The following is a 25038-nucleotide window of genomic DNA, read 5'->3' as shown; positions in this document are numbered from 1 at the left end:
ACCATGTCATGGTACTGCAGCCAGAGCTTTGCTGTTCGGTGATCTCGTAGGTCCTCAATTTTCTGTTTGATAATACTTTCCAGTAGTCCCAGCTCTGGTGCTTCGTCAAGGTCTCTGGGAGATATTTTTCCCTCAAGGGTGTCGTTGAAGAGTTTCTCAAGGCCGAAAGTATCCAAAGTACCCGCATCTTATCCTAAAAGATGAGTGTAGAGAGCCGAGCTCACGAGAATGTGAGCTCTAATAGCTCTAGAAATCACTTTACCAGAGAGTATATGTGGTACCGTTGCCGGTGCGCATACTATTTCGAAGATTTCTTTGAGCCCACTGTCTTGCATCAGGTGCCCTATGCATCCGACGAAGCTCATCATCATGTGAAAGCCTCCGAGTTTCATGATAACGTTGTCTAGCTCATTTGACACGTCGGACTTGATAATCTTCATTGCCTTCCACCAAAGTGGCTGATCGAATGTGACAACTGGCTTAAATCCGTATTTCCTCCCCTGACAATCAATGAAGCATAGGGCTAAGTCTAGGCATGACTCATTGTTATAAGGCAGATTGATAATGGACAAAAAAATAATACTTGCCTTGTCGCATGGGGTTTCTGCATCTTCGTTCGGTGAGTGAGGCAAAACCGATTGCATGAAACCATTCCAGTTAGGTCTTGGGCTCTTAAAAAACCACGATGACAACCAGAGCTGGTCAAGAAATTCGAATGGATCGTCCACAATGGTCTGTGATATTTTCTCGTACCGAATCTGAGAAAGCACCGCTTCACTTATCCGAAAAGGGTAAATAGGGACTCGACCTTTGAGCGTCACGGCGTCTAGAGAAACAATCCCTCTTGGGATTGGTGCCACTCTGTTTTTCAGAGGGGGAGTGACATATGCTAGAATTGCCATACCGTGGAAAGTGCCTTTTCCGTTAATCGTGCACATATCGTGATCTGCATTAACGGAAAAAAAACACAAAAAAAAGATATCAAGGTTATCACTTAGTTTTTTTGCCGAAAATAGCGAAATTTTGCTATTTTTTTTCTTACTAAAAATAGGTTTTTTCATTTTATTTGACGTTTATAAGAAAAACCAACGTCAGAAACGGTTTCGGCTCTCAATTCTGATACAGATAGACGTATCGACCACTCATTTCGTGACACTTCATTTTTTCATAAAAAATAAAAATTAATGTAACAAAAATAGAAAAAAAAAAAAAATTGCAACGGGTTAGAGATGGAGATTTTGGATATGTTTTTCAGCGCTTTTTTTCTGGTCCGGATGGTGAAGAAAGCATTACTTTATCAATTTGTTCATGGTTCGGGCATTTTTTTTTCCGTATTATTACTGTACTATAAGTATGGAGCAACCCGGCTCAATAGTAACCTAAACTCTAAAAAATTGAATTTTGATACCAATTGATATATCAAAAGAGATTGGCTTATTATGCTGATTCCAAATATATAAGCTTTATTAAGTTTAGTTTTACCCCTCAAAAGCTACGAGCCTGAGAAAATTTGTCTGATTGTCTAAATAAAGGAGAAAGACCCCCTCGAAGTCATAAAATTTTAATGAAAATTACACCATCAGATTCAGCGTAGTAAAGAAACCTACTGTAGAGGTTTCAAGTTCCTATCTACAAAAATGTGGAATTTTGTAATTTTTGCCAGAAGAAAGATCACGGATTTGTGTTTATTTGTTTGTTGTTTTGTTTTTTTTCCCCGTGGTGATCGTATCGATCCAGTGTGCCTACACTGTTGAGAAAGTGCCCATTCTAATGGAAATTAAAGGTTGTAGTGCCCTTTTTAAGTGACCAAAATAATCGGAGGGTAATTAGGCCCCCTCCTACGCCACTTTTTTCCCAAAATCGTCCGATCAAAATTTTGAGATAGCTTTTTTCTTCAGAATAGTTGAAAGGCCCAATAACTATGTCCTTAGAGATAAAATGACCCCTACATCCCCTGGGGAGAGGTTTTTAAGTTATAAAATTTACCCGTTGTTTTATTTGTTATTGGGAATATGCATACATTTTTAGGTGGGGAGGGGACGAAGAATTTTCTGCTGGGAGGATTTTACACGGAGAGAATTTTCCATGGAGAGGGAAGTTTCCAGGGGGTGAAATTTTCAGGGGAAATTTTAAACATGGTGATTTTGCCAAAATTCCTATGCGAAATTACTGATTCAATTTTAGGCGTGGAGATGTCAAGGGTAATTGTCCGGGGTAAATTATCGCCTAGGTTCAATTGCCCAGGAGATATTTCTGTGCGAAGGGGGATTTTTCCGTGGAGGTGGAGCCAGGTATCTTGGCGTTATTAAAAAAAACGATCAGAAATTAAGTAAAAACCAAGTTTTTTCAACTAAAAGTAAGGAGTAACATTAAAAATTAAAACGAACAGAATCTATTACGTATGTGAGGGGGTTGTCCCCTCCTCAACCTCTCGTTCTTTACGCTAAAGCTTAAGTTTTGTGCCACTTCCTTAAAAACAACTCCTGAAACACAAGGGTCGTTTAATTAGAACAATAAGGAAGTTTTTTTTAAAGTGCCGAAAAACTGTAGCGTGAAGAGCTAAGTGTTGAGGAGGGGGACAGCCCCCCTCATATTCGTAATAATTTCTGTTCGTTTTAAGTTTTAATGTTGCTCCTAACCTTCAGTCGAATTTTTTTTTTTTAATTTAACGAAGCTTAAAGACAACCATTTATCTAAAGGCAAAGAAAAAAGTTTGCCAATTAAAGTAAAAGTATGTAAAAATCGAAAGTAATTAATTAAAAAATTGTACAAAGCAATAGCCTGCTTACAAAAACTAAAATATAAACTCCCAGCATTCAGTTTCTGTTGAGCAATGCCAAAGCGTTGGACGGATATTTTTTAACAATATCGACAATTTTGAACTTGGTTATCAAACGCCAAAATATTTAATGCCTTTAGACTCAATTGTTTATAAAAAACAACGCATAATCAAAGTAGTTTGTTCAAGTAAAACAGTAAAACTAAGATTAAGAAAAATCAAATAAAAATTTTTAATTCTATATTTTTAATTTAATTTTGAAAAATAGATAAATGATAATAAAACACAGAAATGTATCCGTTCAGGGGGGAAAATACAAAAATTCGCAGCATTCCGTTCAGGGAAACATTTCTGATTATAGTGGCTTCATAAATCAGCTCATGGGTACTCTGGCAATGCAAGCAAATGTTGACGGCAATTTTTTACCGAAATTACCATTTATTAAGTTATTTTCCTTGTGTTTTCTTTAATTATACAAACTTTCTTGTGTACTAATAACTGCACTAATTACTAATAAACAAATGCACATTTAGGAATGCCATAAATAGCTGATTCTTTAATTGAATGTTATCAATAGTTAGGCTCTTGTACTTTCATTATAGGGTCAAAATCTATTGGCAGGCAGTCAGCAATGGGGCAATACACATTTTTCCATGGTTTTTCCATATTCTCCCTTTTTTCTTTTGGTTTCCTTATAATTACTTTATAGTCCCAAATTTCAAGGGAGGGGGGGACCATGCCTCAATGTGGTCAAGGTCAGATTGTATTGATGTGTTGTCAGGTAAACCAAATAGTTTTGAGTTATCAGCGTAAAGGTTGCTGTCTTAGGGAATTGTATCATTAATATAAAGAAGAAACAATGTGGGTTCCAAAACCGTTCCCTGGGTAACACCGCTTAGAACATTACAGGGCTGGGAGTTGGTACATTTGCTATCTGTTGTAAAGAGCCGTACAGTCTGAGATCTACCAGTCAGGAAGTCCATTAGCCAGTCTACTAATTCATGGTTGATTCCTGCTACTGTTAACTTAAAACGAAGCCGATTATGTGGGACCTTGTAAAACCATTTGGGTATGTCTAAAAGAATCAAATCAAGAATCAAAACTTGAATGAAAAATACATGGAATAAGCCAAAAACATGTGGTCCCAAAAAACTTCAAAAGGTGTAGCTTTCCTTTGAGGGTGCAGTTGTCTTTGGGAATCTACATATCGCTAATGTTCGAATTTTTATAGATGAAAAGCCTTTTCAAATTTGCCTGTTTAGTTTTGCTTTTCTGTTTTCATGATTCAACATGGCAATACTGATAAAGGTGTGATACTACCCTAAAATATCATAATTTTCATACAACCAAACGGAACTCCTTGTCTTAAGGTATGAGTATACCCAAGGTGGATCCACAGGGCAAAAAATATCTTTATTTTAATGTCCTTGTTGTTTTAAGACATAGAAGGACACAAATAGTCTGCTCACTAATCTTAGTGTCAGATCTGTCATGGGCGAAAGTCACTTTGGGGGGCTGTATGTAGTTGCATAGAGATAGAAGGATGGTTAGGCTGTATTTGGATTGATCTATTAAGGTAATTGTTTTAACTGAACTCAGTTCCACTAACCTGGACTTCAGCCCCTTGGCATTTGGTTTTTCATTATTTTGCAACTTTAAGGTTTGGATTATAAAGTTTGAGTGATTAAGTGAACTAAAGGGTGACCCTGAGTGCAGTGCTAGATGGACAATTCTTTTTGTGTGTTTTTCAGTATCCAGCTTTTTAAAAATTTAATTTAAAACACCAAATAAATATTGGCCTCGTATTATTCAATACTCTCATGACCACTGTTGTTACTGCAACTACTGTGGCTGCAACTACGACTATTTGCGACTATGACTACTTGGGAGTACTTGCAAGTATGACTACTACCTCTACTTGAGACCAGTACTGTATCCACCATCTGCGCCCATGTTATCAAAAGGGTTTACCTGCAATATTTTAGGAGCAGCAACTTTACACTTTCAGGGCCACTATTGCTACTACTACTGTGACTTCAAATGCAACTACTTGCGACTGCGACTATTTGCAACTATGACAATGACTTCTGGGACTGCTTGCAAATGCAACTACTTATGACTGAGGTTGTGACAATTTGTCTCTGCTAATGTGACTACTTGCAACTTTGAATATTTGCGACTGTAGCTACTTGTGACTGGAAATACTATTGAATGCAAATACTTGTGACTGTGACTAAGACTACTTGCGATTTCAACCCCGACTACGACTGCTTGTGACTGACACTATTTGTAACTGTCATAAGTTGCAACCATGATTACTTTCGGCTATGACTACTTGCGACTGCGAGCACTTAAGCCTAGGCATACTAGCGACTGAGATTATTTGCGATCCCGACAACTTGTGACTGTAGCTAGTTACGACTGCGAATATAAATGCAACCTGACCTGCGACTGCGACTATTTGCAACTGCGACAACTAGCAACGAGTGTAACAACTCGTGGGTTTAACTGCTGTTGCTTGCGACTGTGACTACTACTATTAGTACTATTACTGCGATTGCGATTTGACTATGAATACTACTTCAGATTCTACTGTTACAGCTAAGTCTATTGAACAAAGTCAAAAGAGTTTAAGGGCATCCTGCTTGTGAAAATGGCATACTGCATCCAGGTTGTCAAATGGTCTTATCTGCAACATCTCACAAAAAATTTAGGCTATTGAATCGTAAATTTCACTAACATTGAGGGGGGATGTTGCACTAAATCAAAAGACTCCAGGTGCATCCAAGTTGTTGAAAGGGCGTATCTTAGTGTAAACGTATTGATCTGAGGAATGGCTGCGGGTATTATGTTGAAACTTTCATTGAATGCTAAGGGGCTTGTTAAACAAAATAATAATAATAAAAAAAACACTATATGCATCCAGGTTGTCGAAACATCATATCTTCAGTATCTCAAGAGCAGTTTAGAAGGATATCAAGTTGAAACATTCAGAGATTGTTGAGGAGGATGTTGAACCTAAAGACATTTTGTGCATCCCAGTTCGATAAATAAATGAAACCCAAAACGAACAGAAATTACAATAAATAACCGAGTCAAACTCAAAACGAGCCGAAATTAACATAAGTTGGGCTCAAAACCCCTATGCCTTCCCAAGACCAGAACATAATTTGCACTTTACTGAAAAAATATAAATGTTTTTACTTTATAACTTTAATAAATCGAATAATCTTAACATTTTGATTACTAAATATCAGTATATGTGTATTAAACTGACAATGCACATTCATTCGTATTTTTTCAGTAAAGTGCAAACTATGTTCTGGCCTTGGGAAGGCATAGGGGTTTTGAGCCCAACTTATGTTAATTTCTGCTCGTTTTGAGTTTGACTCGGTTATTAATTGTAATTTCTGTTCGTTTTGGGTTTCATTTATTTATCGATGCTCAATGGCTTCAGGCAGAGTGAACAAACTCACTTTTGTTATATCAATTGTAACTGAAGGTATGTAACCGCTGATTTAAAATTGTTGGTGTTGTTAAGCCATGGAATCTGACTTATATACAGTGTTTTTTCGATTTTGTTATTTGTTTCTTTTTTCACTTCCTTTTCCTATGGCTTTGATGGACAGGAGATGTTCGAACTTCAAACTTTGAAAGTTATACACACATTAGCCGAAATCATTAACAAAAAGAAAATGACTAAACACGGGATTATATAGGAACCATGCGATGTTAAACATAAGGACAACATACGTTTCCCTGGGTCTAGTGGCTAAAAATTAGAATTCTACTTGGTCTGATCAACGGTGAACATAAACACTTTCCGCACGGCCCAACAAATTCCTGTTTTGTCATATTGTTCTTGTATGTTTTTAGCCAACCATTTAAAAATCCTTACTAAAATCAAGTTGAGGTTTAACGTGCTTGGTGAAGTGAACTTAAAAACTTAAAACCCTTGCCCCATGGGGAATAACCTCCTCAAAAATATATTTTCTCTCTGGAAATCAATTACTCTGAACAAAATGGCTATCTTAGAATTTTGATTGGATGTTTTTGGGGAAATGGTGGGCTTGGAAAGGGGTGTTAGTTGCCTTCCAATCACTTTCGACTATTAAAAAGGGCACTAGCCATTCCAATTTCCAATCGAATGAGCCCTTTTCTAAGTCTCTACAACTCCTTCGATACGAATTGCCCTGGTGTGGAAAAAAAATAAAATAAATAATACATTGTGCCAACATTGTTCTTTACTTATTTAGCGCGATTGCGCTGCCTGTGATAACATCCTGAATTGCCTAATGCTCTTTTACCTACCTCTTTTCATCCGAAGAATCAGAAAGAAAAATGAACAGAATTTTAAAGTGGAAGGTAGAATTTTTGTTTGAAGAAAAATTTCTTCTTCTCCTTCCTACGAACCGATATACATGGCGAGCCCAAGATGACAGTATTTATCTTTAAGAAACAGATTAGCCGGGATGACGGTTGAAGCCCAGAGGTCGATATCGATAAGCAAAAAATAGAGAAAAAAAAACAAAAAAAAAAACGGCGGCGTATTAGTGGCGCCGCCGCCGATAGAATCAGCGGTGGTGTCAGCGTGCTGCTGCAAGCTCGGCGGCGCGCCACCATTTTTTTTCGGCGGCGCGCCGCCGACTTCTCGGCGCGGCTTCGGGGTCTAGTCTACATTGCTGCTTCATTGAGAATAGATTTTAGTCCAACAAGAGTTCATAGTACCAAAATTTGAAACAGATTGGAGACCAGATTTTAAAACCCTTCTCTTCTACCCCCTCCCCAAGTCAAGATTCGAGCTCCACTTGCCCCCTAATACCCCTTGATAGTTTCAACTTAATCCCGAAAGCCATTCCTAAGACATTTCTGATACGCTATTTTCATCAACTGGAAATAGGTAGTGTCTTTTGATTTACCTTTCTACTTAACAGTGAACAGACTATAGGTCATATAGAGGTTTATAGGGAAAAACGTTTGAGTGGATCAATGAAAAATTATTTTTAGAACCGTCCCTTTGTCCCCCCCCCCAAACGCCAAGTTGAAACTCGAAGTCCACTTGGTACCCCCAACACTCATCAAAACATTCAACTTGATACCCAAGGCATTCCAGAGACATTGCAGATACGCTAATTTTGATGACCTTTTACCACATAGTGTCCTTTGATTTGCCTCGCTACTTAGATGTGGATGAATTCTAATTATCATAGGGGCTTATAGTGCATAAGCGCTCAGGCAGATCGGAGACGTAGTATTTTTAGCCTCCTCCCCCAATAAATTTTTTTAAGTCCCCTTGTCTCTCCACTTTGTTGTCCAGCACTACCTGACAGTTTTAACCCTATCCCCCGTGTCGCTCTCGAGATATTGCAGATATGAGTTGACCTAGATCTGGATGCCCATATGTATTTGATTTAGCTCAACCGTCTTCCCCAAAGGGAAACCAAGAACTCAAAAATCCATGAAAAGACATAATTGAAGTATTTCATAGTATGTATGCTTATAAACTGACCACATCCAGATAAAAGTACCTTTACCTGAATAGCGGTTATGCTGAATACTGATTGTGTAATATAAAAGACGTCCAGCTTTGCACTCTGGCCTTACAAGTAGTAATGAACATATCATAGGCAGTGCAATAGCGCTGCCTAAGTAAAGAGCGATGTAGGCACAATGTAATATTATTTTTTTTTGGTCTTAGACTAGGGCACTTCGTATCGAAGTAGTTGTTGTAGAAACTTCAAAAGGGCTCATTCGATTGGAAATTAAAAGGACTAGTGCCCTTTTTAATAGTCGAAAGTGATTGAAGGGCAGCTAAACCCTCTTTCACCCCCACCATTTCCCCAAACACATCCCATCAAAATTTTGAGATAGGAATTTTATTCAACATAGTTGAAAGGTCCGGAAATTATGTCTTTGAGGATGACACCCCCCCCCCCCCACAGCCCTCAGGGCAAGCGTTCTAACTTATGCCCTAGGGGCATATAAGGTTTATATAGAAAGGGTAATCGTATAAACTTGGGAGGGGGCTCATTGGATTGGTAATCAGAAGTTCTAGTGCCCTTTTTAAGATTCAGAATGATCGAGGGGTGGATACCCCCCCCCCCCACACCTCGTAATTTCCCGCAATGCATCTGATAAATTTTGAGATGGTCATTTGTTGTCGTAGAAACTTCAAAAAAGGCTCATTCGATTGGAAATTGAAAGGACTAGTGCCGTTTTATTATTCAAAAGTGATTGGAGGGCAACAAGCACCCCCCATGTCCATCAATTCCTAAAATATATCTCATCAAAATTTTGAGATAGCCATTTTGTTCAGCGTAGTTGAAAGTTTTGGAAATTATGTCTTTGACAACCCCTATACCTTCTCAAGACCAGAACGTAATATGCACTTTACTGAAAACAAAATACATTTAAAATGTTTTCACTTTGTTTTTACTTGTTCAAACTGTTTTTACTAGATATATGAAGGGGGGAGTCCTCCCCCTTGCGCTCCAATTACTGCGCGAGTGTTTGGTCCCTTTTTAAGAGTAACAAGAGATTTGAGGGCAAGCAGCCCTTCTCTCAAGCCCATTCATTTTCCAAACGCACCCAGTCAAAATTTTGAAACAGCCATTTTGTTCAGCATAGTAGAACGGTGCAGTAACTATGTTTAGAATATTTGGCATGTCAACCCCCACAATTATGCAATTGGCCCATTATGATTTAAAACTTAATGTTGCTTTAAAATAAATCAAAAGGCATTGCGTTTATGTTTGCCAATAAAACACCTTAGCAATATATGGAGAACGACTTGGGTATTAAGTTGAAACTTTTGGGGTTACGACTATTACTACTTCTGCTCTTACAGTTTAAATAAATAAAAAGAGTGCAATTGTATCCAGGTTACCACAGAGCATAGATAGAATCTCCTAGGAATAATGTTTGGTTGTTATTTTTCAGGTCAACTTCAGGAGTTACAAAAAAAAAAAAAAAAAAAAAATATAATGTTTGTGTTAGGATTAAAAATTGTAGAAAACGTTTCTCCAGCATTTAAATATCAACCCAGCCTATGGATTCTTATAGAAAAAAAAACTGAAAAGATGTATGATATTATTTTTTTCTATGAAATGATTATGTCAATAAAAACAAAAAGAAATTAATTAAAAAACTTTCCACAAACAAGTTTTTCAAAGAAAAATAAAGAGCTCCATTTAGCCAAAAATGAACAGAAATAAAGTCAAATAATCTTCTAAGCGTAAAATTACCGCAAACCACTATCAATAAATAAATGAAACTCAAATCGAACAGAAATTAGAATAAATAGCCGAGTCAATCTCAAAACCAGCAGAAATTAACATGAGTAGGGCTGATAACCCCGTGCCTTCTCAAGACCAGAACATAATCTGCGTTTTACTGAAAACAAAATAAATTTCAAATGTTTTCACTTTTTTACTTTCATAAATATAAAAATATCAGAACTTTAAGGAATAAACATCAGTATATGTCAACGGGGATATGACAATCCCCGATTTTTTTTTTTTTTTTTTTTTTTTTTTTTTTTTTTTTTTTTTTTAGTGAAGTGCAAATTATGTTCTGGGCGTGAGAAGGTATTTGGGATATCAGCCCTACTCATGTAAATTTCTGCTGGTTTTGAGTTTGACTTGGCTATTTACTCGGAATAAGTTTTTTAATCAATCATAAGAACGAATGACTTAAATTGACATCTAAATGCTATTAGTAAAATGACTACTACATAATATTAACTTAAACGCTGTTGATTAAGACCACTGATTGAAAGGCTTAGCGAGACTATTGATTTTGAATTGCAGTCATTCAGCTTTCATACTATTCTTGTCGATAGATGGCTGCTATCTGCTGGGAAAATATTCGCAGAAATGCCTTACCAAGAGCTGCTTAATTCATTTGCAAGAGATACCTTACCTATATTCTTTCCGATAGATAGCTACTATCTACTAGGATAGTCTTCGCCGAAATGCCTTACCAAGAGCTGCTCCTTCAGGAGTACTTCCAGTAAAGCAGTTTTTGAAGGTTAACAACAGCAAGCATGAAGAAGAAGAGAGAAAAGACCTCGCAAATGCTAAATTAGTGGGTCAAAAATAAATTATTATTATTATTAAGGATCGCTATTGGGCTAATGTTGACCTAAAGTGTCTAAACTGCCAAATAACGCTTTTTAAAAGAAAGCAGAATCTCAAAAATTAGTTAAGGGCAAAGGTGTTTCTTAAGCGCGTGACTGTAAACAATCGTAAAAATTACTAAGAAGTGCTGGCTAAAAGTCATGAGAAGAAATAAAACATAGCTCTGATTCTGAAAGAAAGCAGTATCCAATAATCAGAAAATAAATGAATGTAGCACAAGCCTAACAGTGCCAATGCATAAAAGAAGACAAAGCTAAAATTGAGTAAGATTGCTGCTTTTCATGCTCATTTTTTCTTTGAAGTGTTGGTAGTGTTCAATTTGTATTGCATCTAAAGGCCACATAGTGTACGCGAAGACAATTTCTGCAATATGAATAAAATCTTCACAAATACACCATCCACGTTAATGTGTTATATAACTAGTCAACGCTGTAGCGTTGCCTTAGTAAAGTGCCCTGTTTCTTCAGTGCATTATTTTTTTCTTCTTTCCTTTTCCCCTGGCTAATTCATATGGAAGAGGTGATCATAGAAACTTAGGAGAGGGCGAGCTCTATTGGAAGTTAAAAGTTGCTAATTAATGTTTTATTGATAGGTTTTATAGTATATATATATATATATATATATATATATATATATATATATATATATATATATATATATATATATATATATATATATATATATATATATATATATATATATATATATATATATATATATATATATATATATATATATATATATATATATATATATAATTTCCATCTGAATATGTGCCTACAGTAAGTAATGGTCCATTTTTGCTATGTATTTATGCTATATATATATATATATATATATATATATATATATATATATATATATATATATATATATATATGTATATGTATATATATATATATATATATATATATATATATATATATATATGCATACATATAGGCATATACACCGTATATATACACAAATATTAATATCCTAAATACAAAGTAAATATTGAATTAAAACCTGGGCAAAATTCCCATGACAACACAATGATAAATTTATTAACTGCGCATGCCAATACGGTATATGGTTCGAGAAAAACACACATTTGCCCGGCTTATTTAAATTTTAAATACGCCAAATTTGTTGGCAGGGCATTCAGTAATTATAAAAATATTTTAGATTCAGACCTTCAAATGGTCTGGTTACACTCGTACTTTTTGGCAATCCGTGTGGGGTCGAAAGAAAAACAGGATCTCTTACAGCGAGAAGAAGTCATCAAGGGAGGGAGGAAAGAGTGAAGCTCTGAACAAATTGGGTTGCAAGAGGACAACACACGCGAAAAGCTTGGGGGAGGGGGCTGAATGCTTGCCGAAATAGCTTATTATTATTATACTTGGCCCATAAATATTGGCCCATACTGATAGCGTACTTCAGTTAAACTGAATTTGTTGAGCCCCAGTTCCCTCCAAAAAATTTGAACTGGCTCCGAGGGCTACCAACATTTCGTTAATTGGCTCCAAGTACAAGTCAGTACTAAGATATATTGATGCTCTTGATCAGGCCTACGCTTCAGTTGTTTTTCCCTTCTATTTTGACGAAGGATGACCCTACGTATCCAATAGAGAATTTGAACAGTCTAAATCTGTATGATGGCTTTACCTTAAATTACCTTAAATTGCACTTGCTAGCGATAGGACAAATCCTGTGTCCGCCAGCTGCAGTGATGAAAGTTAATCATCATCTGTGGCGTCCCAAATGGTGCACCACGGTTTGTTGAGCCACTCCCTATCCACTGATGACTTGATCGCATCCACGCTGGTAGAGGTTACTGTTTTTTTTACTAAGGGAGTTCCACAAGCTGACAACTCTATTTGAGAAGAACTGGTAAAAAAAATTAACATCATTGCAAATGAATAGTCTAATTTATGATTTTCAGTCAGGTTAGCTTCTATAAGATTCTTTTTTTCTCAAATGGGTAGTATTGGTTTAGTTTCTTTGGGGCTCTAGTTGTAACTATGGGCTCTCTTCACTTTTACTTAGATATGGAATTTTTTAGTGTTCATTTCAAAACGTAAGACTATTTCGTTATTACTTTGTCTGTCCAAGTGTGAAATCCATTACCGATTACTTTAGTTTTGACCGGTAGTAACTGTTCTCTGTACGTAATAATTAATGAAATTTTGTTACTTTTTGGACATTCAACAATTATGATTGTGGTCTGAAGCCTTTTTCTTTCCCAATCTAATGGCATGGACTTGAATTTTTTTTCTCGCCTACAGATTCTTCAAAGATCTTCTCTTCCGGGGTCAAGCACACCATTAATAGAGTCTTATGTTGAGTATTTGACGTTTGTTTAAAATGAGCATCAGTGTTATATGAGCCTTGATAAGTTGTTGCTTAATAATGGAGAATAAGCGAATGGACGATTTTTGTGCTCCGTCAAATAGATATCCAGGAAGAGATAGGAATGAGGATGGGAGCAATGCAGATAATGTAGGGCTTTTTTCCCTTTACATTGGTTCTTCATTATTTGAACCTCTCTAACATGGTTTTAAAGTTTTCATTTTTGTGGAAAGGGCTGAAGTTCGTCATTTAAAATGTTTTACAACCCAGTATATGAAAAATGACTATTTTTCGCTCCCGAGTGTTTTTTATGAGGGTTACGCTCTCAAAAGCAGCATCTTAGCTCTGGCCCTAGAGGCCCCCCCCACAATTTAGCCTATGCTTTTAGGGAATAAATCTATTTAAGTAAATTTTTTAAAGATGATTTTGATGTTAAAGCCTCACTTGACTGAACTTAGTTGGTTTTTAAGGACATTGGTGATTAAATAGAAACGATAAAAAAAAGATAAAAGTCAGCTATTGAATACCAAGCAATTTTTTACAAGCCAGTTCGTGGAAGCTCCAGGAACGGATAATGGGTGATTGGAGCGATCGGGCCCAATCGGGCTCCGCATTTGAAAGGGTCTCGCGTTATCATCAAAATAAACAAAAAAGATTTTCGAAATTGAAAGCAAATTGCTTTTGACGATAATGACAAAATCATGAATTATTCATTTTAACTTACGTATGATGAGGAGATAAGAATATCAAGATTGACATAGAACCTGCTATTCTATTTATCTTTCAAGCCTTAAAATAATAAGTAAAGAAGAGATTGAGATAGGAGCTTAACAATGTATTCGTGGGCAAATTTAGCTGACACTCCTGAAAATTGTATTCACTTTTGCGCAACAACTTCCCTAGTTAACGAAAATTTACTCACTTCCACTTTCACTAATAGTATTTTCGGTACTTGTATCTTATAGCCACCATACTCAAGTTCAGTCGAGAAGTGAAGTTTGGTTAATGCTAATGAAATAAAACAAAATATGATGAAAATATAATACTCTATAAACAAAATTATGAAAACTATAACAAAGAATTATGGAAGGGCCCAGACAGCATTATATTAACTACGTAACCTAAACTAACCTAACTTACCCAAAATACCCACTAAATTTCTTAATTAAAATACAGCTACAATGCAGTTTCCCACCGAGTCGAAGCGAATATTGTCTGGTATAAAGAAGATGAAAACCGGTTATTGTATTATGTTGGCGATACAAGATCTAGAGTGTGGTGGCTATAAGACAAAAGTACCGTTTTTTCTTCATTGTTTGTTTATGCTACCCACGGTTTTATCTTCCTATCAATCTACCTATAAGGCGTAATCTATCAGGTATAATTTCCGGTTCTAGGCGTTTACCCCCGTTGATTACGCCCCTGGAAAATACCCCCCTACCCCCCCCCCCCTGGAAAATACTCCCCTGAAAATAACCTCTCGTTGAAAATACCCCTCCCCCGCGGAAAATACCCCCGAAAATCCTCCCTGGAAAATACCCCCCGCGGAAAATACCCCCCGCAGAAAATACCCCACTCCGGAAAATACTACCCCCCCCCCGCGAAAAATACCCCCGGAAAATACCCCCCCTCCCGTGGAAAATAAAGCTTCCAAATTTGAGAATTTTATTTGAGTTTATTTTGTTTTTGCATTTCCGTAGGGGGAAGGAATTTTGGTACTTGTGTATGTTGCACTACTCACTCAAGTTTACGTTGTGTAAAATACGTGAACACAGCAAATTTTTCGTTAGTTTCTTCGTTACTTTAGAAATAAATTTGGGCTATAGATTTGCATATTCGTGTTCCATTTAAGTGTTTTATGATGATCGCTGATCAAAGTTTATGTTATTAGTGTCTTTCATTTATGTTATTTTACGATGTTCATGGCCGTATATTTGGCTTTAAAATACACTTCTCTATCTATCTATATAATATGCAGAATACTTGTACCAAACTCATTTTGCATGCAGACCCGCTGTACTTTACCCCCCCCCCCCTCGCCCCTAATATGCAAATCTATAGCCCAAATTTATTTCTAAAGTACCGAAAAAACTGGTGAGTTCTCGAATTTTACACAGCGTAAACTTGAGGGAGTGGCGCATAATACAAAAGTACAAAAATTCCTTCCCTTTACGGAAAAAAACTCAAATAAAATTCTCGCATTTGGAAAGCCTTAATTTCCTCGGGGGGGGGGGGTAATTTCCGGGGGAAGGTATTTACCGTGAGAGGTATTTTCCAGCGGGAGGGAATCGCCGGGGGGGGGGGGTAAACGCCGGCCACCATAATTTCCGTACTGAACCTACAAATCCTTGGTATTCTTCCCGCAAGATGATTGGTAGGTAAATTAGAAACGCACCTTTTTTCCTCTTGGTTGTCTGCTTTATGTGCTTTATCGATTGTGCATCTGCCCGGCTAGTTTCTTTTTGCGTCTTGTGTTTAATTATGGCGAAGGTGGCATTTGGTCCTGTTTCTCCTTAAATTCGATATTTGAGTTTTCCCCTAATCTCCAATATTTTCCACATAATTCACCTGTTGTTCTTTATGATTGCCTCTCATCACTGATTTAAATACCTGCACATATTCGAGGGGAAAATAAAACCTTAGTTACTCTATTAAGCTTTTGAATATCTTGATAGCTTACTAGGCTATTGATTTTACTATAGTTCTCGAATTGTTTTTTTAATTTCTAAACTGTATAAATTGGGCATTCCCAAATATGCATATCTGACTTCCCTATGGAGGGAATTCAGAAGATTTTTCAAGCGGTAGGGGGTTAAAACAAAAGACAGCTTCATTTTTAGTGAGTAGTGGTTGAATCTTTAGTTTTAGATCCTTTGAAAGTAGACCCTCCCCCTTTGCGCAGGTATATGTATTCCGAATTCGTCTTCAAAAAACTTCATACGGAATATGGATAATTTTTTCTTTACATTTTCCTGTTCAGTTAAGTCCGTTAGATTACAGTTGGTGGATTTCTCAAGAGAGCAAGAAGCTTTAAAATGACTTATCAGTTTTTTTTTAAATTGTTTTTTTATTTATTTGTTTCTCTGCCAACGACGTTCATTTGTTTGAATAAGGATGATTTTCTATGCCTTCAAGACATGGCTTGAAGAAACAATGATTTTTTGGAAAACAAGAAATCTTACTTCGTCTCAAGAACAAACGATACGCTGAATAAAGGATTAAAGCAATCTATCCAGTGTGATCTGTCTAGGTTGATCATAGTTTTGCAGAGTCATCGCATAAGGCCTTTTGAATTATTGTGGTCAGTGCGATACTTGTCTACCTAACTGTCTCAATTTAAAGATCAAAGGGTGGATTTTTTGCATAACTACCCAGTTGAAATTATTCTTTTTCAGTTCAGAAAAGCTCCCTTTTACTCTTTTATATGTCTAACCCGTTGAGAATCAATGGTTCAAAGGCATGTGCACAGATGCCTTAGAACTTAGGGTCTATAATGTGCTATTGAATTTTCTAAATATTTCTTGTAGTTTGATATAATTAGTGCATTTTTGGTTGTTTTTCAGCCGAAGGGGGACCAAAGGGCCCCCCCACGAAGTAAGTTCCTGCATACATGCCTGACACCCCTCACTCCCATTTATTTTACCGTGAAATGCAAGTGTAAACTTGGAAATTTTTTTAATTATTTGTGCAATAACCAATAATTGTGTAAGTAAGACCTTGCACGGTTCTTTTTTTTCAATAAATTATAAATTAACTCCGAAAAGAAGATTTTCAGTGAAAAGTAAAGAGCTATATTACAACTTAAAACTAGCAGAAATAAATTCATATAATAATTAAAAGTTAAAACGACCAAAAATTACCGTCAACGAATAAATGAAACAAAAAAGGACAAATTATAACAAATAATCACATCAAAGATAAAGATAACAGATACTGGTGTGAAGTATGGTATATTTCTCTAAAGAAATACCGTCTTATTGGTCCCCAGTGGGGGGTGATCAAGCCTCCACGAGGACAAGACCTTGGGTAGCGTGGTAGGCAGGATTCGTATCTACTCAAGATGTTGCTAAAAGTACTTTAACAAACTAATAGGCAAAATACAATACTAGATTACACTCGTGAACAGTCCTCTTAAGACTGTTGATAATTCGAGCTATAGTCAACTGCACTGGCAGGTACAGTTGATTTGGAAGTTGCTGCTACACTCTCCAAGCTCGCCGTCTATGATTGGCTGATATAGGTTCCTAGAACTCTCCGACGGCAGTTGATGTGGAGGCTATTTTTAAACTCTCCCAGCGCACCGTACTTTATAAAAAGGTGGAGGTTGCTCTAACTCTCCCAGCCGTGTTCCTCTAACCACTTGTCACTGTTGATTCTCAAAGCTGAACTGTCCACAAGTTGTCTTTTACCCCTTCTTATCTTCCAAGGCTCAAGCATACAATTCTGGTTCCATGACCCCCAAAGTAGCCTCTCATTGGCTGGCAGGTTTTTGGTCATGGTGATCCACTACCTTGAATAGAAAAGAAGGCAGAAACAAGTACTTAAAAACAACACATACCCAACTATACCCCTGAAGTGGAACATGCACTAAATACAAAAAATATACCCTTAAATTAATAAAACACTAAATACGACAAATAAACTTATATCTAACGTCCGTAAGTCTAGAGCCAAACTTTCAAGGTCTCCCCCCCTCCTTTATTAAAAAAAAAACCATGTTCAGTACTTTTTTTCATACGGCTTATGTTAATTTTTAGTCCTTCACTAGAATACATTTGTTATTATTAATTTTCCCCTTTTTCGACAATTCTTAAACCATTCTTTTTCATTTCTCTATAATCGATCCATAATTTTCTTAATTTGAGGTGAATCACTATGGAAATTCTGATAAGGATTAGAAAAATAAATGTACCACCGGTCGTGATCCCAATACTCATGGACTGTGCTGATTTAATTTTTCTGTGTAAATTTGTTTTGCTCAAAATAATTTTTAGGCTATTTATGCCTTTTTTAGAATACATCTCTCTCTCGAGAAAGCTATGAATTTTTTTGAAGTCTAATGATTCGAAATCAACATTAAGTTTTGTAGCAATGAAAAGAATTTTATTATGAGCGAATTTAGTCAAGTTGACCTCTGTTTTGCCTTCATACAAATCTGGAACGGAGAATTTTTCATGGGCAAGGGAAAATTCGTCCTTTAGTTGAAAAAGGACGGATTCTACAATTTCTAATCGTTGTTGCTCCCTTAATCCTTGGCATATGACAGAATGTTCAATTTAGTTGAATTTGGTGTAACAATTAAGAAGTGAGTTTTCCCAACAGGGGTTATAAGAGGATTATGAACTTTTCGTATATTAATATCGCATTCATTTTTAATGATTTCTTGGTTCTTTGTGAAGCAACTTTGATGTGGAGGTTATTGTTAAACTCTCCCAGCGCACCGTATATTATAGAAAGGTGGAGGTTGCTCGAACTCTCCCAGCCGTGTTCCTCTAACCACTTGTCACTGTTGGTTCTCAAAGCTGAACTCTTCACAAATTGTCTGTTCCCCCTTCTTATCTTCCAAGGCTCAGTCATACAACTCTGGTTCCATGAACCCCCAAAATAGCTTCTCAATGGCTGGTAGGTTTTGGTCATAGTGATCCACTACCTTGAATAGAAAAGAAGGCAGAAAAAAGAACTTACAAATAACACATACCAAACTATACCCTTGAAGTGGTACATGCACTAAATACCAAAAATATACCCTTAACGTAATAAAACACTAAATACAAGAAATACACTTATATCTAACTTGCGTAAGCCTAGCAACAATCTTTACACTGGTATAGATGAATAAATAAATCATAGGACGAGTGGAAATTAAAATTAATACTCATGTCAAGCTTAAAACGAATATAAATTGCTACAAGCAGGAGTTTGGTTACCCCCCCCCCACTATACGTAAACCTTTTTAAGACTATTGTATTATTAGCGTTTTATCTGTATTTTAAAAGTCTGGTTTAATTTTTTGGAACATCAACGAAAAAAAAAAAAATCACTGTGTTAACCAAGATGACTGGAAAGAACATGAAAATAGAATGAACTTATAACATATAAAGATGTTAATTCCTGGAAATCTCAGCCATTCAAGATTCAGGATTTTATTTAACAGAAATCCTTAACTTCCAGTTATAGCTTCAATTTTTTTTCCAAAGTTTATGTAGTTTTCAGTAAAGCGTAAATGGCACAGTGGCTTTTAATAGCTTTACGCGTGGGGGGGGGGAGCAGTAGCCAAACTCCTATTTATTGTAACTTTTGTTCATTTTAAGCTTTGTCTTGAGCATTAATTTTGATTTTTAATCATCTCAGGATTTATCTAATCACCTGTACTTCTATCCGTTATTTTTTAGTTTGATGGAATTATTTAATTTTATATCATCTCTTTTTGGATTTCGGTTATTCTTTGATAGTAATTTCTGGCCTTTTTGATTATGAATTGTTATGTGACTGTATTTCTGCTCATCTTAAGGTTTAACGCAACGCTTTACCGTTCTTTTGAAAAATTCTTTTTGAATAAAAAAACAGTTTTTCCCAATGAAAAATTCCCACATGGAGAATTTCTCCCGTTGAAAATCCCCTTCCACGGACAGAAAATTTCCCCAGGACAGTTCCCCCGGAACACTACATGTAAAATTGATTTGTCAAAGAGAAAATAAGACCAATAAAACGAATTCCATGTATGAATTCCGATAAATTGCCCCCATGTAAAATTTTTCCTTGACAATTCCCCAGGGAACTTACGTCCCAAAGGAAAATTTCCCCCTGGAAAATTTCCCCCGCTAAAAATCACCCCCCACTGAAAATATCAGAATATTTTCCAATTACAAATACTAAATGTGGACAATGGGAAATATTTATCTGGCCTTTCCATAGGGGCTATGGGGGATCATATCATCCCTAGTGGCATAATTTTTGGACTTCTCAACTATGCTGAACAATATACCTTTCTCAAAATTTTGACTGGATGTCTTTTGAGAAAAAGGGGTGTGAAAGGGAAGCTAGTTGTCCTCCAAAAAATAATCGAACACGCAACTGTGATTTTTCTTCTAGCAAAAAAATACCAAATTCCACATTTTTGCAGCTGAATCTGATCGCATGATTTGATTTAAATCTGTTGACGTTTTGGGGGTGTTCCCCCTTTTTCGAAAGTCAGGTGAATTTTCTCAGGCTTGTAGCTTTTGTTGAGTAACATTAAACTTGTTGAGTTTTATATATTGTGAATCAGCATAATACGCCAAGTCTTTGGATGGTATCTATTTTTTAGAGTTCCGGTTACTATTGGGTTGAGTTGCTCCACTCTTATAGTTTGTTTTCACGAACTGTTTGATCATTGTATCGGGTAAATATACATTTCATGAATGTTATGCCTCACATTCGATTAACCTAACCCACTACCATTTTACTAGGCATAGGCTACATTTGAGAGAGTGAAAGTAGAGATGCCATAATATCTCCGGTACCCACACCATATATGGGCATAGAACCACGTGGTTTATGGACTTTGTCAGTGAGAATTTGAAAAACAGGGGCTTTCTCACATTTTTGTATGGTTTTATGGTTTTTGTCAGTAAGAATTTGAAAAAACAGGAACTTTCTCAAATTTTTGTATGTTTTTATGGTTTTTGTCAGTGAGAATTTTAAAAAACAGGAACTTTATCACATTTTTGTATGTTTTTATGGTTTTTGTCATTGAGAATTTGAAAAAACAGGAACTTTCTCACTGAGAAAACCATAAACCCCATGGTGCTGTCACGAGTCAGAACACCTGTGCTGTCGACCTCAATTCACCTATCGTGAATCAATAATTCCCCTTAGAAACAACAAATTAATTTCCCATTTCCTGACAGATCAATCAACCAATGACATCATCTGTCAGACTTTAAAAATTTTCGCCTAGAAACATTTCTCCAGGAATAGATCCAAGTCATTAATGTCTTCGCCTCGGGAACAGTTCTACTGGTCGAACTCCAAAGGATATTAATAACCAAAGGCCACGGAAACAATTAGGCAAGAAACATCTTAGCGATGAATTGTTTTAGCGCGCGAAATGGTTTCATATTAATTTGAAATGCGTTAACGCAGAGATGCCAATAACAAAGGAACACGCTGAATTTACGTTTAGGGATTATTTGGGCGAAACCGTTTTAGACAGGTTATGGAACTATTTCGGCGAAACAGATAGAGACATTTTAAAAGAAGATTTTTGAAGAGATTTTAGAAGAGAATTTAATGGTGAAACTCTGTGGTCGTTATAATACACAAGCTTCATTTGAACAGTGTTGTGAGGTCTTCTAACCCAACCCCAAAGGGTTCCGATCCTCCTACCCCAACCCCGAAGGAAGCCCCCGGTCCTCAAAGCCCCCCAAGCTCTCAAAGGGCCACCGGCGCCCCCAAAGGCCCACCCAGACCCCCAAAGACCATCCCCAGGCCCCAAATGTCCCCCAGGCCCCCAACTGTCCCCCGGACCCCCAAAGGCCCTCCCTGGGCCCCAAAGGCCCTCCTCCGGCCCCCAACGGCCCATCGAGCTCCCAAAGGACCAACGGGGACCCAAAGCCCCTCCACCGGTCCCCAAAGGCCCCTCGAGCTCCCAAAGGACCACCGGGGTCCCCAAGGCCCTCCCCCGGTCCCCAAATGTCCCCCCGGCACCCAAAGGCCCTCCCTGTGCCCCCCAAAGGCCCCCCAAGCTCCCAAAGGATCACCGGCGCCCCCAAAGGCCCACCCAGACCCCCCAAGGCCAACTCCGGGCCCCACAAAGGAATTATTTAATGACCTTCAGTTTTTGTGATTTTAAAATTTATGCTTTTTTTTTATAAAATAATCGCCTAAAATGCCTCAAACTGTTTCACCCAAAGAGACACATACACAGAGACACACACACAGAGACACAAACAGAGACAAACACACAGAGACACATACACAGAGACACACACACAGAGACACACGCACAGAGACACACACACAGAGACACACACACAGAGACATACACACAGAGACACACACACAGAGACACACCCAGGTCGTGGTTTAACTTGTCACAGTTACATTTTCATGTTTTTTTCAAAGTTCATTTTGAATTTCTTTCGTTGAAATGCAAGAGTTGGTATATTTCAGCAGTGTTTGGTTGTGGTTTCCCTTGTCACAATTAGATTTTATTGATTTTTCAAAGTTCATTTTGAATTTCTTTACTTGAAATGCAAGAGTTGAAATATTTCAGTAGTGTTTGGTTGTGGTTTACCTTGTCACAGTTACATTTTCTTGATTTTTCAAAGTTCATTTTGAATTTCTTTTGTTGAAATGCAAGAGTTGGAATACTTCAGTAGCGTTCGGTTGTGGTTTAACTTGTCACAGTTACATTTTCTTGATTTTTCAAAGTTCATTTTGAATTTCTTTCTTTGAAATGCAAGAGTTGGAATATTTCAGTAGTGTTTGGTCGTGGATTACCTTGTCACAATTACATTTACTTGATTATTCAAAGTTCATTTTGAATTTCCTTCGTTGAAATACATGAGTTGGAATATTTCAGTAGCGTTCGGTTGTGGTTTACCTTGTCACAGTTAAATTTTCATGATTTTTCAAAGTTCATTTTTAATTTCGTTTGTTGAAATGCATGAGTTGGAATATTTCAGTAATGTTTGGCTGTGGTTTAACATGGCACAGTTACATTTTAATGATTTTTCAAAGGTCATTTTGAATTTCTTACGTTGAAAAGCAAGAGTTGGAATATTTCAGTAGTGTTTGGATGTGGTTTACCTTGTCACAGTTACATTGTCTTGATTTTTCAAAGTTCATTTGAATTTCTTTCGTTGAAAAGCAAGAGTTGGACTATTTCAGTGGTGTTTGGTTATGGTTTACCTTGTCACAGTTACATTTTCATGATTTTTCAAAGGTCATTTTGTATTTCTTTATTTTTATTGCTAGTTTTGTAATATTTCATTAGTGTTTGGTTGTGGTGTACCTTGTCACAGTTACATTTTATTGATTTTTCAAAGTTCATTTTGAATTTCTTTCGTTGAAATGCAAGATTTGGAATATTTCAGTAGTGTTCGGTTGTGGTTTACCTTGTCACAGTTACATTTTCTTGATTTTTCAAAGTCCATTTCGAATTTCTTTCGTTGAAATGCAAGAGTTGGAATATTTCAGTTGTGTTTGGTTATGGTTTAAATTGTCAAAGTTAAATTTTACTGATTTTTCAATGTTCATTTTGAATGTCTTTACTTGAAGTGCAAGAGTTGGAATATTTCAGTAGTGTTTGGTAGTTGATTACCTTGTCAAAGTTACATTTTCTTGAATATTCAAAGTTCATTTTGAATTTCTATCCTTGAAATGCAAGAGTTGGAATATTTCAGTAGTGTTTGGCTGTGGTTTACCTTGTCACAGGTACATTTTCTGGATTTTTCAATGTTCATTTTGAATTGCTTTCGTTGAAATTCAAGAGTTGGAATATTTCAGTAGTGTATGGTCATGGATTACAGTGTCACAGTTACATTTTCCTGATATGTCAAAGTTCATTTTGAATTTGTTTCTTTGAAATACAAGAGCTAGAATATTTCAGTAGTGTTTTGTCGTGGTTTACCTTGTCACAGTTACATTTTCTTGATTTTTCAAAGTTCATTTTGAATTTCTTTCATTGAAATGCATGAGTTGAAATATTTCAGTAGCGTTCGGTTGTGGTTTTCCTTGTCACAGTTACATTTTCTTGATTTTTCAAAGTTCATTTTGAATTTCTTTCGTTGAAATGCAATAGTTGGAATATTTCATTAGTGCATGGTTGTGTTTTAACTTGGCACAGTTACAGTTTCTTGATTTTTATAAGTTAATTTTGAATTTCTTTCGTTGAAATGCAAGAGTTGGAATATTTCAGTAGTGTTTGGTTGTGGTTTACCTTGTCACAATTACATTTTCTTGTTTTTTCAAAGTTCATTTTTTAATTTCTTTCTTTGAAAAGAAAGAGTTGTAATATTTCAGAAGTGATTGGTTGTGGTTTACCTTGTCACAGTTACATTTTCTTGATTTTTCAAAGTTCATTTTGAATTTCTTTAGTTGAAAAGCAAGAGTTGGAATATTTCAGCAGTGTTTGGTTATGGTTTACCTTGTCACAGTTACATTTTCTTGATTTTTCAAAGTTCATTTTGAATTTCTTTCGTTTAAATGCAAGAGTTGGAATATTTCAGTAGTGTTTGCTCGTGGTATACCTTGTCACAGTTACATTTTCTTGATTTTTCAAAGTTCATTTTGAATTTCTTTCGTTGAAATGCAATAGTTGTAATATTTAAGTAGAGTTAGGTTGTGGTTTACCTTGTCAAAGTTACATTTTCTTGATTTTTCAAAGTTCATTTTGAATTTCTTTTGTTGAAATGCAAGAGTTGGAATATTTTAGTAGTGTTTGGTTGTGGTTTACCTTGTCACAGTTACATTTTCTTGATTTTAAAAGTTCATTTTGAATTTCTTTCGTTGAAAAGCAAGAGTTGGAATATTTAACTAGTGTTTGCTTGTGGTTTACCTTGTCACAGTTACATTTTCCTGATTTTTCAAAGTTCATTTGTATTTCTTTCACTTGAAATGCAAGAGTTGGAATATTTCAGAAGTGTTTGGTTGTGGTTTACCTTGTCACAGTTACATTTTCTTGATTTTTCAAAGTTCATTTTGAATTTCTTTCGTTGAAATGCAATAGTTGGATTATTTCAGTAGTGTTTGGTCTTGGTTTACCTTGTCACAGTTACATTTTCTAGTAATACGTAACTGAACGAA

At 36.3% G+C, this 25038-nt stretch overlaps 1 protein-coding gene across 2 annotated transcripts in view; it reads left to right on the top strand.

The window, feature by feature from the left end:
- Positions 1-25038, top strand: part of LOC148951202 (protein fem-1 homolog C) — a 139232-nt gene that overhangs the window by 20035 nt on the left and 94159 nt on the right. The window contains exon 1 of one of the 2 annotated variants that reach the window (XM_089090707.1): positions 13285-13398. The exons of the other annotated variant lie outside the window; for it this stretch is intronic. Within the exon in view, the coding sequence (XP_088946833.1) occupies positions 13309-13398 (90 nt within the window). The 5' untranslated portion in view covers positions 13285-13308. Of the gene's footprint in view, positions 1-13284; positions 13399-25038 lie in introns of those variants that run through there. 2 annotated transcript variants of the gene reach the window in all.

This window comes from Artemia sp. Qi Xiang Cuo, chromosome 6 (genome assembly GCF_049724085.1).
Source record: "Artemia sp. Qi Xiang Cuo chromosome 6, ASM4972408v1, whole genome shotgun sequence".
NCBI lineage: Eukaryota > Metazoa > Arthropoda > Branchiopoda > Anostraca > Artemiidae > Artemia > Artemia sp. Qi Xiang Cuo.
The sequence above is the reverse complement of the archived record's forward strand: the minus strand, read 5'-3'. Positions and strand labels throughout refer to the sequence as shown.